Genomic DNA, 17496 nt, shown 5'->3' with positions numbered 1-17496 from the left:
CAAAACAGAAGGAAGTTAGATAAAAAATAACTACAGAATGTTACGAGTACGTCTTCTTTTTGAACGCACACAAGTGTCCCGAAACCGAAACTCACATTTTTCTCTATTATTGCGCGCGTAACTCAGTTTCGCGCGATATAAGCAGCGGCCACGCGAACGAAAATTCATCACAGAAGTCCCTCATAAATGCACAGCTGTCCTTCGAGCTCGAAAACGTCAGTTAAATAAAGGCCGTGGACAGCAACGGCGTTATATTCACACGCGCCATGCAAATTGAACAGAGACGCAGTGATGATTTGATGCTTTATTTTACATAAATTGAACGAAAAGAAAGAAAAAAGAATGACTCTGTAAAAAAAATAAAAAATGCTAAGCCTCTGGCTATAGCACTGCTTCACATATGTCATGCACAGTCAACAACCGAATACAGTACATTGCACCATTTTACATTGCACAATCCTATAAACAATCCAAGAGCACACTTGTGCGCCGGCATAAGTAGTCACTCATTAGGTGTCCTGTAAACCACTCTGAAATGTCCCAGCATTTCTTCCAGCTTGAAGTGTTCCTTAACTTGTTTTTCCGACAGGAGCCGCGGGTCTGTGTCTCTCAGGCCAGCATAGAAATCATCGACGCGCCGAACTTCTTCTCTAGCGCTGAGCAGTTTGTGCTCCCTGGTCATGTACTCATTTTCTATGCTCTGTTCACTGGCTTTGAACTCTGCGCAGATCCTCTGTTCTTGCGACAGATAGTAGCGGAAGTCCCAAGGCTCCGTGTGTGCTCTCCTGTGGTGCTTGTGGTGGTTGTGCGAAGCGTACGTCTCCTGGTTGGTCCTCATCAAACTCATGTGGAGCTGCCTGATGTCATCGCTGAACGTTTTCTGCGCTTTTGTGACGTCCTTCTCCTTTTTTCGTTGGAGTTCCTTTAGCTTCAGGTCAATAATGTCAGTGTCCAAACGCTGACGCTTGGCCGGTTTACTGTGTTCGTGGTGGGAGCAGTGGGACGCCTTGCGCTTGCGGCGTTTAGACTTGGAGGAAGGTGTGTTCTTTGCATGTTTCAGACTCAGCGTACGTCGTCGGTAGTGGAACGTCGACAGTTCTTTGTGGGGGTCTGGAATCTTGACGTTATGCCAGACCGCTTGGACAGCCTGGTATCGTTCCTCATCTGTCGTAAGGCGGCGAACAGCTTCCCATTCAGGATTTTCGTTGTCCATATTTTCGGCAGGATCTTCACTTGTGAATGGGGCTCGGTTTTTCATCTCTGGGGCCTTGACAATGGGCAACTGTGGTTCTGAGCTTCTAAAATCAGTGGGCACAGTATAGATCACATGAGCATTTGGGTCTTCAGGCTTGTTCCGTTCTAGCTGGCTCCTAATATTGTTTAGTTTCTCGCGCATATCCAAATCTTCAGGAATATATATCTCATCCTCACTGGATGTACATACCAATAGTGATGGTACGGGTGCATTCGCAGCAAGGCTTATTGTGTCAGCAGAGGGAATAGGAGCGCCTTGAGGAAGCATACACTTTGATGCTTCAGTACGTGGTTGTCGTGGCACCTCCAGTACTGAGGCACCTTCATTCTGCAAAGCTGGCTGGCAATGTTCTGCAGATTTTGCTGAAAGCACAGGCGACTGCACTTCATCAACAAGCGTGTCATCAGTGTCAACACCCAGGTCTAGAACATCTCCAGAAGTGACAGTGCAGGGCAGAGAAAGCATGCTTTGCATATCAGCAGATAGTTGCACTGGCTGGCAGTCTTCTACAGATATCGCTGATGCCACAGGTGACTGTACTTCACCGACAAAGGTATCACTGTCAGTTTCAACTCCAAGGTCAAGAAGATCTCCAGCTGCAACACAGGACAGCAATGGGCTCTTGCAGTGGCTTTGAACGCTTGTTTCAACGTTCATGTCAGCTTCGGCTACCAGTGTAGTTTCAAGAACGTCACTTCTATCACAGATAGGTTCGGACTGCAGACATGCATCCAGAAGAAATACAGGCTTGGATGTGGGACTAACTGCCAGTGAAGTTTCCTTACACTTCTTGTCCACAGCAGGGACAATGTCAGTTTCGTTATGGTTATCTTTACGTCCCTCAAGAACAACTTCAACTTTTTCACTGGTCTTGGCAATACTCCCAATGCCGTTGCCTTTAAGCTCGTGCACTGTAGAACTAGAAGAACCTACATAATCATCACTAAGAGCTGATAGAGCATGAAACAGTTTTTTGTCCGTCTCCTCAAAATTTGGCACTGTCTGCACAATGTCCTCGTGACATAATGAACTTGTGGTACAGATATTTTGAACGGACTGCACAACATCCGTGAAGTAAGCCGGGCTGTTAGCAATGGCGTGTTGTTTGAAGTGTTGTTTTAAAATCGCATTGCTAGCCACTCGCTCACTTGAGGCTGCAAAGTCCTGAATTGAGCTGCAGTGCTCAGGTTTTTTACCAACAGTGCAACTTGCTGGAGTGATATCACATTCTCTATCTGCTGCTTCTGAATGCGACAACATTTTAGAGCTCTTTGAAGTGACATCCTCTAATGCTTCAACAGATGCCAGGCTGCCATGTTGTTGGTGGGGCGTGACACTTGACACTGGTTTGTCGCCCATACGCGATTCGTCACAGATGCCAAGAGAGCTTGAAGGCATTGGACTAGAGTTTGGAGTATAAGAACTGCTACAGTGATTCTTAAATTCGTACACTGCTTTCTGATCAGCCACAAGAATCTCTTGCGGAGAACAATTTGTGTGGCACTGTGCAACATACTCAGCTGATTTGTTCACACAAGGTGTTGCCAGGTGTCCTTCACGTAGACAGCAATCTTTCCTTTGACGAATATGACATGAGCTATCCGAACATGCTAAATTTCTCTCCCTTGTCTTAGCATCTGTTCTAAATACAGAAACATCATTCATGGCACAGCTGTCATTGTACCCTTGTGCATACTGTTTAGCTTCCATCTCTTCTACGTCATCATACTTCTTAAATGTAGATGCATCCTCCATGATACAGCTGTCATCAAAGCTCTCTGCCTCCAATGGTTCATCTTTATATTTCTTAAACGTAGAAGCATCCTCCATGACACAGCTTTCATTAAAACTTTCCACATACTCCTGATATTGCTGCTCTTCTAGTTGTTCTGGACAGCGGGCACAGCAAGAAACGCTAGCATTCTGCACTTGACAGCTTCCACTGAATTTGTTGTAGCGCTGGTTGCTTCTGTTTGTCTGAGGAACCTCAGAACATGTTCTGGTTTCAAAGGCATTTTCCATACGAGTGCAGTTCTGATGGCTCAGTTCCCCTGCTCTAGGTTCCTGCCTGTATCTTTCATTCGAAAAATGCACTGCATTTTCAAAGTTGCCATGAAAGCTTTCATCTTCCTGTCTGCAATGATTCTCTATTGTTTTCACTCCATAATCCTCGGAGACAGACACACTTTCTTGTTGAAATGAATGTGGATGAAAATGCTCATCTCTTGATGGGGACAAGGAATTTTCACAATTTAGCTCTTCTAGGATTATGTAATTGGCATCGCGCCCCATGTACGCATGCTCATCATTACCTTCACTGCCCTGACCATGTTTTGCATTTTGGTTATAGTCAACGTTTTGTGAACCATAAACACATTCTTGTTCACTGTGCTGAGCCTTAGTCGAGGGACAAACTGAATGCTGTGAAATTGAGGAATATCGTTCTGATCGGTTTGCTTCTGTACACTCATCTTCGCTGCTGAAGGCTAGATCTTCGTCGGCATCTTCAAGGGAGCCCTTACAAGCCCTAGCCGAGGAAGAAGTTGAATTCTGAGAAGCCGAGGAATGTTGTTCCAACAGAGTATCTTCCATGCACTCATCATCGCTACTGAGAGCTAGAACATCATCGGCATCTTCGAAAGGGCCTATCCTGTCGTCCTCTACATAGCTAACCTGCGGAGTGGTAGATGCATGCTCCGGCAAGCCTTGTCCTTCGCTATACTCGGTAAAACATTCATGAAAGCAGCTTACGTTGCCAGCGGCGTCTTCCACATCTACACGTACGCCAGCAGGATCGTTTTCAGAGGAGACTTGAGGGCATGCAGAAAGAAAACTATCGCACTGTTCCACAAACTCGTCCAAGGTGGAAAGAAATGAAGAAACGTCACCATCGGCCACTTCACTGTCCGCAGCGTCACTGGTCCTGATTGGCGTGCTACAAAATCTTCGAGCGATTGTCCTTCGGCTTGGAGTCCCCAAATGTTCGACGTTCATGTTTCACGTCTGCGGCTAAAATTGTTGTTCCGGCTCTGAAGTTGTAGCTCGTATGCCTGTAAGAAAAAAAAAAAAGGGTAAACCAGACAAGAGGCCGTCTCAATTTTATTAAAAAAATAAAAAGCATGTCTCGATTTGGCAAGTCAACACGCGAGTAAACAATCCTTACATACGGGCATGCAGCAACACACCGCGCAACCTGCAAAGCAAGCCGCTCGTGTATTCAGAACTACTGCAAGTGCAGAATGCCAAATTGATAATTAAAAAGATGCTTGAGGCATGCATGTGAAATGCTTGAGACGACAACAACGTGACAGCGGTTCCCGAACCCAAATTGAAAGGCATGGCCAGAAATGACAAAGGGTGCCACCGAAGAGTGGCGGATTCTGCACAGTAACCACTCATTAAGCACAGAATTGAGTAGAAAAAAAAAAAAAAACTGACGAAACACCTTCGCACGCCCAGCAGTTATTTCTCACGCCACTATTAGTGTTGAAGCTGTCAACATCATCCATGACAGCTCAATGATATCACGGCGCTCAAATGCAATGACACTAAGGTGCTCTATCGCTACTCAAACGTTCTCGCTCACCTGATTTTGAACAACGAAATCACTTGAACAGGCCCGCCGGTGTATTCATACTTTCCTTGTCCGCACACGAGAGAAACAGGCAGCCGTTGGCGGCATTCACCGTCAACCAATCCTAATGCGCACTTGACAAAGACAGGTGCCAGCAGAGGTGCGCTTAGCCGAAGCATGCACGCAGCAGTTTCGAAGGAACGAACATCGTGGTTTCGTGTTTCGTTTTCTGAATTTTGGCGCCACCCACCGCAGGGGCGCTGCCGTCGTCGAAATTATATGCGATTGCAGGAGGGAGATGGGTGCCAAAAAAATCGTCAAAATGGCTGAAATCATTGCCTGATTGCAGGTTCTTGGTGCTCTTGTTCACCTAGTCTACTAACGTTGGCTTGTTATCAGGCTTTTTTGGGAGCTTTCAGCGTTGCAGTAGTCGGGAGGCGTTGTGGGTAAAAAAAAAAAAAAAAAAAAGAAAAGAAAAGACACGTGCGCTGCAGTGTTGGTACGTTATCCCCTGCTGTAGCTTTGAAAGCTTCTGGGCAAACATCGGAGTCTTGGAAGCGACAGAGGGGAAGGTTCACAGCAATTTTGACGACGCGTGTCGTTTGCAAAAAGGGGAGGAAGAGGGGAGAAAGGGGTGAATGAAGCAGGTTGGGAAGGGCGCTGAGCTATGTCCCCGCCAGGTTGTCTGTCTGGCGGGGGCATTGCTCTCCCCTTCCCAAGAACCATCCCATTGTGTCGGCAGACAACAGAAGGAGCGGGCGTTTGGGACACAGTGGGATTGGGGGGCTAGTTGATGGATGAGCGCCATTTGACCTTTGCGAACGCAAGGGCGCTCCCGTAAAGAAAAGAAAAAAAAAAAAACTTTTACGTTGTTATCACCCAGCATTTCCGCTCGCGCCCACCGTACCTCCAGCACGTTCGCAGTGTCCACGGTGTTCCCTTTCTCGTAGCGCTCATGGCAATCTGCACCTCTGGATCACAAGTGCGCGGTCTATAATTCTTCAGGGAATTAGGACTTGTTGCATAATTACACATGTGCATAGGCGTGCGTAGAGTTCCCCTTCAGAGAACCCTGCGCACGCCTGTGCACATATGTAACCTGTATGCTACAGCTGAAAATTTTATTCTGAGGCTATGTGCCTAGATTGTTGTTGGCCGTATTTTCCGCAAATATTGTAAAACTTTTGTTGCTGCGTGTACGTTGTACGTACACAACGGCTGTCAGTCTTGCCACCTGACGTCATGGCTCAGAGTGCGGACATATTCTATCATCCAGGAAGCGTTCCTGCCGCGCGCAACAATGCAGACAGTGAAATAGGAAGACTGCAGCGTACACCATCGCATTATCGGGGAGCGTAAGCACTACAAGACTGTTGCGTAACCGGAAATAAGGTATGCCTTCTTTCCATCGATCGACAAGTCGTACTGCAGGTACAGCTGATGCTCTCAAGCGCTCAGGCCGCAGCATCGCGCTCGGTGGCGACATCCGGGCGCACGACGCTAATTTCCTCGCTCATACTTCACGACGATCAAGCGCCGACGGTCGACCTTCTTCCTCCGTATCGCATGTACTACGACGCCGCTTACATTTGCCGTCGCCGAAGCCGCCCCCAAAGGCCCTCCCGACCCACGACGCTTCCTCTGTGCAAAAGCAGCGTGGCCGTAGCCGGCGCTAAGGCTTGGACACGCTCGCGTGCGGCTTGCAGCACATGTCGTCGTCACGTCGTCTTCTCAAACTTGCAGTAGAGGGAGAGAGCTGGAGGAGGGACCGAGGAAGGAAGGATATTAAGACGACGCCGGCATCGTTTTCTGTCCAAGAATGATTAGGGTTAACGGCCCCACGCCACGCTGCTCCGACGTCGACATCGTCGGGGCGCGCCGCCGCAGTCGAAGCGCTGCCATTTTCTTTCTCGCGTGGCTGCGGTAAGGTGCCGTCATCATCGAAGTTTCTGGCTCTTTTGCTTCTTTGTTTGCCGATTCGTCGCTTCAACGCTTTCTCCGCGCTCTTTTCTCCCATCGGCACGTCGTTCGGCTACGGTGCGGACGGTGGCGACGCGCGCTGCGCTCTCAAGTTGTGGCGCTCGGCCGACGCAACGTTCACAATGATCGCGTCGACGCGGAGCTGGATGGACGAGTGCGCGCACATGCTTAAGCCGATGCCGCTGAGGCGCAGCCCGCGAGTATTCAGAAAACCATTAGCGAAGGCTTCTTTCTCCTGGGCGATGGCGCTGCTTTGTTTTCGGCTCGAAGTGGAGAGGCGAACGTATACACCGCCGAGAGACAAAGGAATCCGAGAGAGTTATTTTAAAGGGATTAGCGCATTGCCCGCAATACTGGCTCGAGAAACCGAAGGACTGTTCCGAGATGAGACGACGGTTGGAGAGATTTAAATCTGTAAGCAGCATACGCCAAGGGATAGACACACAAAGAAAACATTGAACACTTCGTGAAGCCGGCGCATGAGGCCCACTGTCCGTGAGGCTGGCTCGAAAAAATGAATGTCACTGGAAGGATACTATCGCGAGAAAGCGTGGAGTGACGTCAGAGAGTAACGATTCATAACATATATCGGTTAACAGCGCTGTATTTAGAGCTGCGCTGATGTTTCGACGAACAGTGTAACCCATCACCTTCTACCTTAGTACGGATTGCGGTAAGGAATAACTATTCCTTTGCTGTACTGCTTCTCGACCTTAGCGAACCATTGACAGTTAGCGTGACAGAATCCGCTCTGCGCTTTCTGATGCTTGTTAATGACTGTTAGATTGGTTAGGTTGTATTACGTTTTTACGCTTATCGAGCTGTGCAAACAACCTCAGTGTAGATCGCGTCTCCGTAAAGTTGTAATGCGAACACAATTCTAAGAATAAAAGGGGCGCTAAAGGTTATCACTAAACAAATTTAGTGATAAAATATTCGGGCGGAATTCAGTTTTTGTTCGTATCACCGAAGAAAGACTATTTAACGTAAGACGTGTGGGCACCACCACCATAGGCGTGCACAGAGTTCCCCCTGAAGGTTGACCCCTCTTGAAATTTCTGGCTACGCCCCTTCCGCACGTGCCAGACGAACACAATTTCTAGGCACTAGAAATTGTGTTCTAAGAAGTGTAATTACAGCACACCCTTTCAGGAAACGAAACCTAAATTGGCTGTAAAAGACTTGACCTACCAGTTAGGTTGCTGGATTTTAAAATAATAAGCGAATAGACGAAAATAAAGCGAACACCGTGTCAGCCACGAAAGCACGAACAAATGGCCAAGAAACCCCACCAGCTCCGAGCGCCGAAAAGGGCGCGTCTGCTTCTTCAAGGTCTCTGCCGAGTGCCGCCCGAGTGATCTGCATAGTCGGTGGCCGGAATCCTTGAGAGGCGAACGAGAGGGAGCTCGCCTTTGACAGCTTCGTCAAGACGGCCCTGTCACTTAGAATAACAGAGAGCTGAGCTAGTTGGTAAGTATTCATTCGGCGTTTGTGGTGTCCTGACTTCTTTCTTGTGTCCGTCTTTGCAGGCCCTGTCAGTCGCGAAACGACCTGGCACGCGCTGCCAGCCCGCTATGAACATTCACGGTTGGCGGTCAGTCTTTGTTGGTACTCTCATTGACACGATAACGTCCTGATGTTACACTTGGGCCACGTCGGACACGATCAACGGCGTGCTTCGCTTTCATTTTATTTTTATCGCTGAAAATCGCTCTCGGGTAGCACGCACCTGTGTGCTCTCCGAGGGCGACCGAATGATTTATAGCAGGGGTGTAGCCAGAAATTTTTTTCGTCTACCGGTTTGAAACAACTTTTATGTATGTTTGTGCGTGTGTTTGTATGTTAGCGTGCATACATATATACACATGCAAAATTGAAAATTTTTGGAGGAGTTTAACGCCCCCCCCCCCCCCCCCCTCCGCTGTCAGAGGAGCCAGTGTGGACAAAAAAGTTCAGGTGGACACAAAAGCCAGGTTATTTTTAGCTCTGGGGCTGGCGTTAGAGTTTTCAGAATTCCGTGGACTGCCAAACGAACCAGTTACTGTTACTTTTCGGTAACTGTTGCTGTTGCGTAAGCGTCACTTATAGCTTAAGTTTAATATTTATCTTTAGTGTCACGACAAGCTAGGTGGCCAAATTAAGCAGAAACACTTCGCTAATGCTGATGTCGTTGCCGCTGGTTGTCATTATGGGGTTACCGCAGGCGATTGGGCCTCAGGCGAACCTATATCGTACGACATCCAAGTCCCATCATATCAGCCGTATCTAAAAACTCCAACGTGACAAGATCGCTGTGCGCACGGGAAGCTGAACTACATGAAGACACTCTGCTCAACAAGAAAACGCCGTGTAACTACGCTTACAGCGGTCTAGTGCACTGTACTACGGACCGTCAGCGTAGTGTAACTATTGAGTCACAGCAGCAAGTGGCAGTTGGTCCGGAGAACCCATAGGCGTGCGCAGGGTTCCCCATCAGGGGGGGGGGGGGGGCGAAGGTTCATCGCAGCGCCTGCCCCACCCCCCACCTTCTAAGTCATTGTACGAGGCAGATTTTGCGCCTCCCCCTCCTCTTAGGTTACTAGAGGAGTCAATGTATGGATCAGATTTCGCCCCCCCCCCCCTCCATGTGCGCACTCCTATGGGAGAACCCACGCTGCATGCAGCAGCAGAGACTGAGAGACGACCAGCCGTGGTCGCTTACATAGGGGGCGTTGCGCTTCTCGACCAGGTCGAGCCTGGTGGCACACATGTGACCGCGCCGTTATAAAGGGGACGCTCATAGCATCCATCCAAATGTGTAGGTTCGACTACCGGCCACAGAGGCCGCATTTCGACTGGGGCCATTAGCATACTGTCACGTGCTTGCGACGGTGAAGAACACGAACTCAAGCAAGTAAAGACGAAACACTTTATTGGGCGAACCTGTGCCCAGAAAAAGAAAGGACATAATGAGTGCACGATAGCGGCGAGCACAATCGTCTGTCGTCGGTAATCTCACCGTCAGTGTCACGCGCCGTCTTTTGTACACGAATGATAGAACATTCCAACGTCATCGCTGGGGCTCGCGTTAGCTTCAAAGTAAGTAATCTCGACTGCTCGTGTCGTGCGCGCAATGTTATCAAAACCGAAGAGTTTCCTAGACATTGAGGCGCTGAACGTTGGTAACAGTTTTTTTCTGGGTGAAACCCGATCACATCAACATAAAGACCTAAGCGTGCGTGTCAATATACAGTGACTCTAAGAGCGATGTGAAAAAAAAAAAAAAAAACCGCCTGGCCTAGTAGTTATGGTGCTCGACTCTAGACCCGAAGGTCGCAGGATCGAATCCCGGCCGCGGCGGCGGCATTTCGATGGAGGCGGTATGGTAGAGGCTCGTACACTTAGATTTGGGTGCACGTTAAAGAACACGAGGTTGCCAAAATTTTTGGAGTCCTCCACTGCGGTGTCCCTCGTAACTATATCGTATGAAAAGGGTCGATGTCAATAACTCGATGACGCTGTTGTTTCTAAATAGCTACAAGAAGTTTATTTTAGACATTTACGGGAGCTAAAAGAGGATACATTTTCAATGGAGAGAAGGATCACCTCTTTTCTGGGCTGTGGCACGGGAGTACAAAAGCTGACGTCACAGCCTCGGCAGTGCATTTTTGGGGGGTCACGCATATTAACAACAGCCCAGAGGGAGTTAAGGCGGCGCCCGGGAGCCTTCGTAAGTGGTTTTATTAAAGGGACCGACAACTGGTCACAACGTGTGACTAGATCCTGGCAAAAATGATACGACACTGAAATATAGTGATTCCAGCATCATTTTCGCCTTGTGAGTAGGATTTATATGTTTAAATCCGGAAGAGCCTTGAAGCTTGAGCTTGAAGCCGATCACTTATTGCTGTACGTAGTCTGATGCTGTCGTGCGTGCCATAATTAGTCCTGACAATTAGAGTATGTATATTATTATTTATCCCCGCTCTATCTTTTGCTGCTTACGAGGTAAAAGGAGTTGCACGGTGATAAGCGGCGCTGCCTTCGCAATAACCAGTGGAACATGTCGAGCCGCGGCGCATGCGCGCGGAGTGCACGCATGCGCGGCAAACCGCCACGCTCGGACACGAACCGCTCTCGCTCTCACTGTTTGCAGCATGGGTTCAGGGGCGTAGTCAGAAATTTTTTTCGGGGGGGGGGGGTTCAACCATACTTTATGTATGTTCGTGCGTGCGTTTGTATGTGTGCGTGTATATATGCGCAAGCAAAATTGAAAAATTTCGGGGGGGGGGGGGGGGGGTTGAACACCCCCCCCCCCCTTGGCTACGCCCCTGCATGGGTTGACACTCGTGTTTACGACTTCATACTCACCGCAGATTGACGAATTCTTATTACGAATGTTTCACAGCGTTTTCCACGTTACCGTTCCGTGATTAGACACCCTCACCGGTAAGCTTTCCGTTGCGCTAAAGAAAATAGGCATCATAAAAATTGGTTGTCGGTCCCCCCAACACCCTCTAGACTCTAGAGGGTGTTGGGGGGACCGACAACCAATTTTTATGATGAGTCTAGAGGGTGTTGGTCCCCCCCAAGGCGCTTAGCCTTGGGAGAAGCCAGAGAGAGGAGGGGAGGCAGAGAGAGGAAGAGGGTAGACAGAGAGAGGAGGGGAGGAGTTAAGAGGGTAGGAAGGAGAGTTCGTCCGCCAGGGCACGGGCAGGAGGATGGAGTTTCGCAGGTCCCGCGAAATCCAGGACGGCCCGCAGGGCTGGTCCTTTGTTGTCCGAACGTCCCTGCTTGGCCGCCTAGTCCGAAGGGCCGGTCACTCTCTCCCCCTCTGGTTCTTGTCGGCGGTGTCCGGTCCTGTAAAGGACAGTGAACCCGGCCATAATCCCGCTCACAGGCCCTTGCGCAGGTGTCCCAACTATCCCGCCTCCACCGTGAGAAAGCAGGTGTCGGCCAGAGACGCTGCGGCGACCCGAGCGAAAGGGATTAACATATCGTGCTTTTGGCACGTAAAACCCCAGAATTCATTCCTCTCTCTCTCTCTCTCTTTAAATTTAGCAGCTTACAGTCATCGTGGAAGGCTTTTGATAAGTCTATACGATCAACATTGCGCCCTTCGTTTTTCACGACCGTGCATTGCATTCTGGGTCAGCCTTTGCATGCCTCGGTTGACAGTGAGCGAGAATAGCGTAAGTCAGAGGCATCGCGGTCGCGGATGCAAAGTATCATCTTGTGCGGCCAAACACAGGGAAAAAAATTTAAAGAAGTGCGCAGTTTTAGTCTTTTTGTCAGCTTGGTGCATTCTGCGAGACGGGAGCGCGGAGTACGTTGCTCCTGTCTTTGCATGAGGCACAACGCTGTGAGTGTTAGAATCGCGTATACTCTCCTTTCATACACGCCTGTCGCTTAGAGGGCTTTTTTAATTTAATTTTTTTATTCTTTGCCACTTGCTGAAAGCGTGCAAGCGGGTGGTGCTGTCCACGCCCTATTTCGGTCGCGTATAAAAAGTTGGGCACGCGGTGAAAGCTATGCGCAGCAGAGGCGGCGACGAGTAGGACACTTTGTGGAGGCGTTCGAGTTTTCCTTCAGTCGGCCCTGTAAACTCCGCGTGGAGCTACGCAGAAGACGTGCAGAATGCTTGCCGTAAGTAAGAATGTGATCCGTGGTCGCGCCGACAGACTTGCCGAGGCAGTGCTCGTTTCAGCTAAGACAATCATTCGTTAAATGAACGAAGTGTTTCCGAGATACGGTACGTGCCAGAATTTGTGTGTTCGCTTATGAAGGTCACCTATGACAGAGTCCTCCCGTTGCAGCTCACTCAAAGGTCTCACCATTACAGATTTCCTTACGACAGTGACCTTTCCCTCAAGGTGTAGGGCTATGGACGGTTTTACGTAAGACTCGAGTGCCACCCCCTTGGGTTGTAAAATGAATGTTTTTTTTTATTTTTGTATATCGCGACGTGAATTGATAAGGTCATGAAACGTCGAATGCACCAAGCCACCCGTTTTCGTATGTATACCGTCACACTGGTTAAAGACCCAACATGGCAAGGCTAGAGCCCAAAATCCGTGCGTGCGTACGTCTTGATAGTACCAGACGCATAGTTACGATATCACCCTTTGCATATCTCCCTGCTGCTGCCTCATCTTATAAATCTAGCTAAAAAGTGAAATATGCGGCTATTGCGGCTACTTCAATAATGTACTTATAACTCCTTTTTCATTGTTTATCGAGGTTGTTTCGGCGATTTAAATACAATTATTTTTCATGAGTCATGGTTACGCGAGGGCGTGCGAAAAATTTTCTACACGAACCTTGTCATATTGAATATAATTCAACAGGTGGCACATCTTAAAACAAATAAAGAGTAGCTGTCCACAGGATAATTTGTGTCAGATTGTGCGCGTGTACGCTTGTACGAGAAAGAAAAAAAAAACGTATCGAGAACTTGTAGCATGTACAACCAGCTGATCATGCCTCCGCGAGCTGCGCGACAGTTAGCGCCGGGATGGGTCTTGAAATTTTTAGTCGAAGCACACACATTGAGGTTTCCATGAGCATAGAAGCAATGTAGATTAATGGAAATAAATGCCATTTCATTAACAGGGGCCGCTGCATGCCTCTCTCTCTCTCTCTCATGTAAGCTGACAAGATGGCAAACTTGACAATGAGCTGGAATTTGATAGCGCCCAGAAAACGTACCCCTTCGTTCGCATGTGCTGTTTCAAGGCGTTGACTACGCTGCGTTCATGCGCCCATCTCGCAGTGTTGCGTACTCACGCATGAAGCCCGCGTTTGCGTACTGTGCTGCTCAAAGAGCATTACCAAGACTCAGGTTGCTGTCACTGTCCACCATTAGCACTCTGAGTTCAAAGGCGAGAGAGTGGTTTCTTTCTCGCCTCCACTATCCCACAGGCAGCTCTCTCCAACGCACGGACAATGTCAGCACTAAGTGTTGAGCCTATCAGGCAGGGGCGTAGCCAGAAATTCTTTTCGGGGGGGGGGGGGGGGGGGGGGTTCAACCATACTTTATGTATGTTCGTGCGTGCGTTTGTATGTGTGCGTGTGTATATATGCAAGCAAAACTGAACAATTTCGGGGAGGGGGGGGTTGAACCCCCCCCCCTTTCTGGCTACACCCCTGCTATCAGGATTTCGCGCTTTCCAGCTACACGCCGTTATCTCCGCATGCGCAGCAGAAAACGCACAAAACAAAGTCAAATCGGTTGATCGCGCACGATAGGACAAGGCACGCAGAACGGGCTTGCGCCCGCATGGCAAAGCAGGTCAGGAGGCAATACACTACTGATACCCAGCGTATATAAACCAATCGAGAGCTCATTTTTTTTCATGACGTCACGTGAACAGACTACCCCGCGTATATGGACCAATCGAGAGCTCATTTTCTCATGACGTCACGTGAACAGACTGCCGGCGTCCCGGATTGTGCCAAAAATACGGAAACCCCAGGAGAGAACAACGCGCTGCGCTCGTTCTTTTGCATTTTGAGAGGTAGTTTAGGGGCCCTTTCAGCATTGATAGCCTCAGGCACATGTCTCCTTTATTTTATTTTTTCTGCTCCTTAACTTCACCGTGACGATTCCACGGACGACCATCGTGACGTCGTGATGTTGCTGCGCAGCCCAGTGCAGTGATTATCCTGGCTGTCGCGTGCACGGCCCACGCCGGCAACCTGCCCGCTCCTACGGCCCTACGATACGAGGTGCCGGCTTCGTGGCAGGGCTACGCTCCCTCGCAGTACGCGCTGCCCGCTGCCCCAGCATACGCGCAGGCTCCTGCGCGCGGCGCACAAGCATATGCGCCAGCTCCGGCACCAGCGTACGCGCCGGCTCCTGTCGCTGCTGCTCCACCGCAGCCGGCTCCCTACCGAGCTCCTCCGGCACCGGTGCGCGCACCCGCTCCCGCACCACGACCAGTGGCTGGCTACGGCGCGCCGGTGCAGCAGGCCATTACGAGCTCGTACTCGATCAAGACTGTGCACGGAGCACCCGTGGCGCCAGCCGCTGTTGCGCCAGCGCCGGTGGCCGCTGCTCCGGCACCGGTTCCCGCCGGCCCAGCACCACTTTCTGCTGCACCAGCGCCGGGCTCTTACGCCGCTCCTGCTGCTGCTCCTGCGCCCAGGGTGAGCGGAAGAGTTAAAGACAATAACGTGACGAGGGAGCAAGGGAGATGACGATGATGGCCCCAGTGCGGCGCTGGCTAAAACCCTCAAGGCTATTCTTCCAGACGTACGCAAATACCCGAGAATGGGTAGCTGCATTGGTGAAGCGTCGCACGCGCTGTGTGGAAAATGTAGCTTAGAATTAATTATTGCTGCGCCAGCTGGTATTTCGTTTGTGACGTGGAAGATGATGTAAGTTCCCATTTGTGGCGAGTTGTTTTCGTATTCTTTATACCCCCCCCCCCTCCCTGCCGCCTATTTGGCGCAATTCTAGAGGCCCGTGTACTTAGATTTGGTCAACATTTCCGGAGCCCTCCACTACCACGTCCCTCACAATCATATCATGGTTTTGGGACGTAAAACCCCAACAATTATTTATCTCCCCCGCTCCTCCCTCTCCACACACCTCATTTCCATGTTTTATTTACGCGCGACAATTGGTTCTATGGTTTCCCGGCTTCCAATTTCTCATTTGTTTCTTTCAAGTGTGCACATGTCTTAACATTTTTTTTCTTTTTATAGCAGAGCTCTTATGGTCGAGGTTTGCCGTGTGTCGTAGATAGAGAATTGTCATCATCACGAACCGGCACGCGCTCAATCACCGCACAAACATTCTGTACAGATGGTTAACAGGACAAGCTGTAACGATGCTGCCTATAATCGCTGTTTGCCACCCGTGTGCTCCCTCTTTAATTTTTAGTGAACCAGGGTGGTGAGTAGTGGGATTTGTCCAATTTCTGTGGCACATACGGAATAGGAGCTTTGTAGCAGAGCTGTTATGGTCGAGACACACGCTAAAGAACAAAATATAAGAAAGAGAACAAGCATAGCCATGCAGAGTATAGTATTGTAAAGTATAGTATAGTATAGTATAGTATAGTATAGTATAGCAAGTGTTGGGGAAGAGACAGGTAAGAGGGTAAAAGCCAAGCCAGGACCAGCTAGGTGGCCACCAGCTCTCCTGTGACCCAACCTTACGTGACTTAGTGCAAGCTGCGTTTTTTTTTTTTTTTTGCCCATCTTACAAGCGTTCGTTCTTCCTGCAAAGGCGTTTGCCAATCCTGGTCCAGGCGTAGCTCCGGTGGCGTATGCACCACCCAGCAGGGGACTCGGAGCTCCGGGCGTGGCCTCCTACGGACCGTACCCCGCCGTCGGCTACGCCGCTACAGGAAACTACGGAAGATATGTTGGATGTGAGTCAATACGGGATTCTTTCACTTTTTATTGGGCTCCGAGTTACAACAGGAGTTCAGGGGTTTGGCGTCTACTATGCCTTGTGATGACCTGCACTGAAACAATCCGCCCTGAGCATAATAAATTTTTTTCTTCTGATCTTATGAGAGTTAAGTGAATTGGTATTTTATTCTTTAGAATTAGGGAAAGCTGGACAAGTTGGTATACTTGCATTATAAACTTTAACAGCAAAAAAAAAAAAGTAGAGAAACCGGCAAGAACTTAGAACTCATCCTGTTCCTCCCGCTTAGTGCACGCTTTTTTTTTTCTTTCTTTTTTTTTTTGCTGTTTCTTTTCATGACGATTCTCTTAGACTGGCACGGGAGTCACATGCAATCGCTGGACTCTACGTCTTATTGATTCAGAGCTAGGCCAGCACACTTGAGACTTCACTTCATGCTACCTCGTGCAACAGCTATATATAGATTGTAGTTTTAGGGAGACCTTTTAGAAGTGTTGCCTTGAACGTAATGAAGGGCGCGGATGGTTCACGACAGATGCGGGTGTCATTGTTTCCTCACTTTCACCGTGTTGGGTGATCGTCGCTCATACCATCAATGTTTCTTTTTTTTCTTGTTTTTTTTTTCCAGAGGTCCTCACTCATGAGACATTTCTGCATGGAATGCCTGTCCCTCGGCCCTACTCGCTCTCCCACCGCCTGCAATACTCGACAACGCCAAGCGCACCACTCATTGCAAACGCCGCGCCATCTCACTGCAAGTGCAATACACGGTCATCGTCACGTCCCACTGCATGTATACAAAAATAAAGTCAAAACGCTCCATGTGCTGTTCGGTTCAAATATTCTTCGCGTACATCGTATCGCAGTAGCTTGTCTTCAGCTGAAGAGTATCAACAGACGAGAAATCTTGGCCCGTCATCACAAATAATTATTCCACTGGAAAGGCCGTGATGCGCACGTTAATAGTGCGATAAGCCTGACCAACAAAGTCTGACATCTTATTGAGTCGCTGTTCGTGATTCACGAGAAGTCATGAGAACGTGTTGCTTACTTTCAGCACACATTGTCATTGACAGACGCGCCCTGGCACTGTATAAAGCAAAAATATTTCCTTGGATTGACAGCCAGCACCACGGCCTGATCATTTTGTTTGTAGCTGCCCTGTTATTCTCAGCAAAAAACAGAGAAGTGATTGATATGCTAAGGCGTGGATGGTGCCGTATTATGCCTTTACCAGTCAGTTCGTCAATGCTGCTGTGTTTTAGCATGGCGGATCTGCATAGTACTGCCGCTTCCGTAGCTGGACACAATACAACTTATTCGCGC

At 49.2% G+C, this 17496-nt stretch overlaps 2 protein-coding genes across 2 annotated transcripts; one reads left to right on the top strand and one right to left on the bottom strand.

The window, feature by feature from the left end:
• Positions 1 to 359: 359 nt before the first annotated feature.
• On the bottom strand, positions 360 to 4989 carry LOC119396753 (uncharacterized). Its single transcript, XM_037664060.2, has 2 exons — positions 4842 to 4989; positions 360 to 4305 (listed from the first exon to the last, which is right to left on the bottom strand). Exon 2 carries the CDS (start codon positions 4247 to 4249, stop codon positions 503 to 505), a length of 3747 nt encoding a protein of 1248 aa, XP_037519988.1. The 5' UTR covers positions 4250 to 4305; positions 4842 to 4989; the 3' UTR covers positions 360 to 502.
• A 7370-nt stretch (positions 4990 to 12359) lies between these two features.
• Positions 12360 to 16986, top strand: LOC119398071 (skin secretory protein xP2-like). Its single transcript, XM_037665323.2, has 4 exons — positions 12360 to 12434; positions 14436 to 14936; positions 16024 to 16168; positions 16799 to 16986. Coding segments are annotated over exons 1-4 (657 nt in total). The 5' UTR covers positions 12360 to 12425; the 3' UTR covers positions 16801 to 16986.
• Positions 16987 to 17496: the final 510 nt, after the last annotated feature.

Source organism: Rhipicephalus sanguineus, chromosome 6, assembly GCF_013339695.2.
Source record: "Rhipicephalus sanguineus isolate Rsan-2018 chromosome 6, BIME_Rsan_1.4, whole genome shotgun sequence".
Classification (NCBI taxonomy): Eukaryota; Metazoa; Arthropoda; class Arachnida; order Ixodida; family Ixodidae; genus Rhipicephalus; species Rhipicephalus sanguineus.
This window is presented reverse-complemented; position numbering and strand designations above follow the sequence as displayed.

Excerpts from the sequence above, each read along its gene's own strand:
- LOC119398071 (XM_037665323.2), top strand. Across the intron at positions 14,937-16,023 it reads CTGCTGCTCCTGCGCCCAGG|GCGTTTGCCAATCCTGGTCC; the intron begins GTGAGCGGAAGA and ends CTTCCTGCAAAG.
- LOC119396753 (XM_037664060.2), bottom strand. The coding sequence starts at position 4,249 with ATGAACGTCGAACATTTGGGGACTCCAAGCCGAAGGACAATCGCTCGA.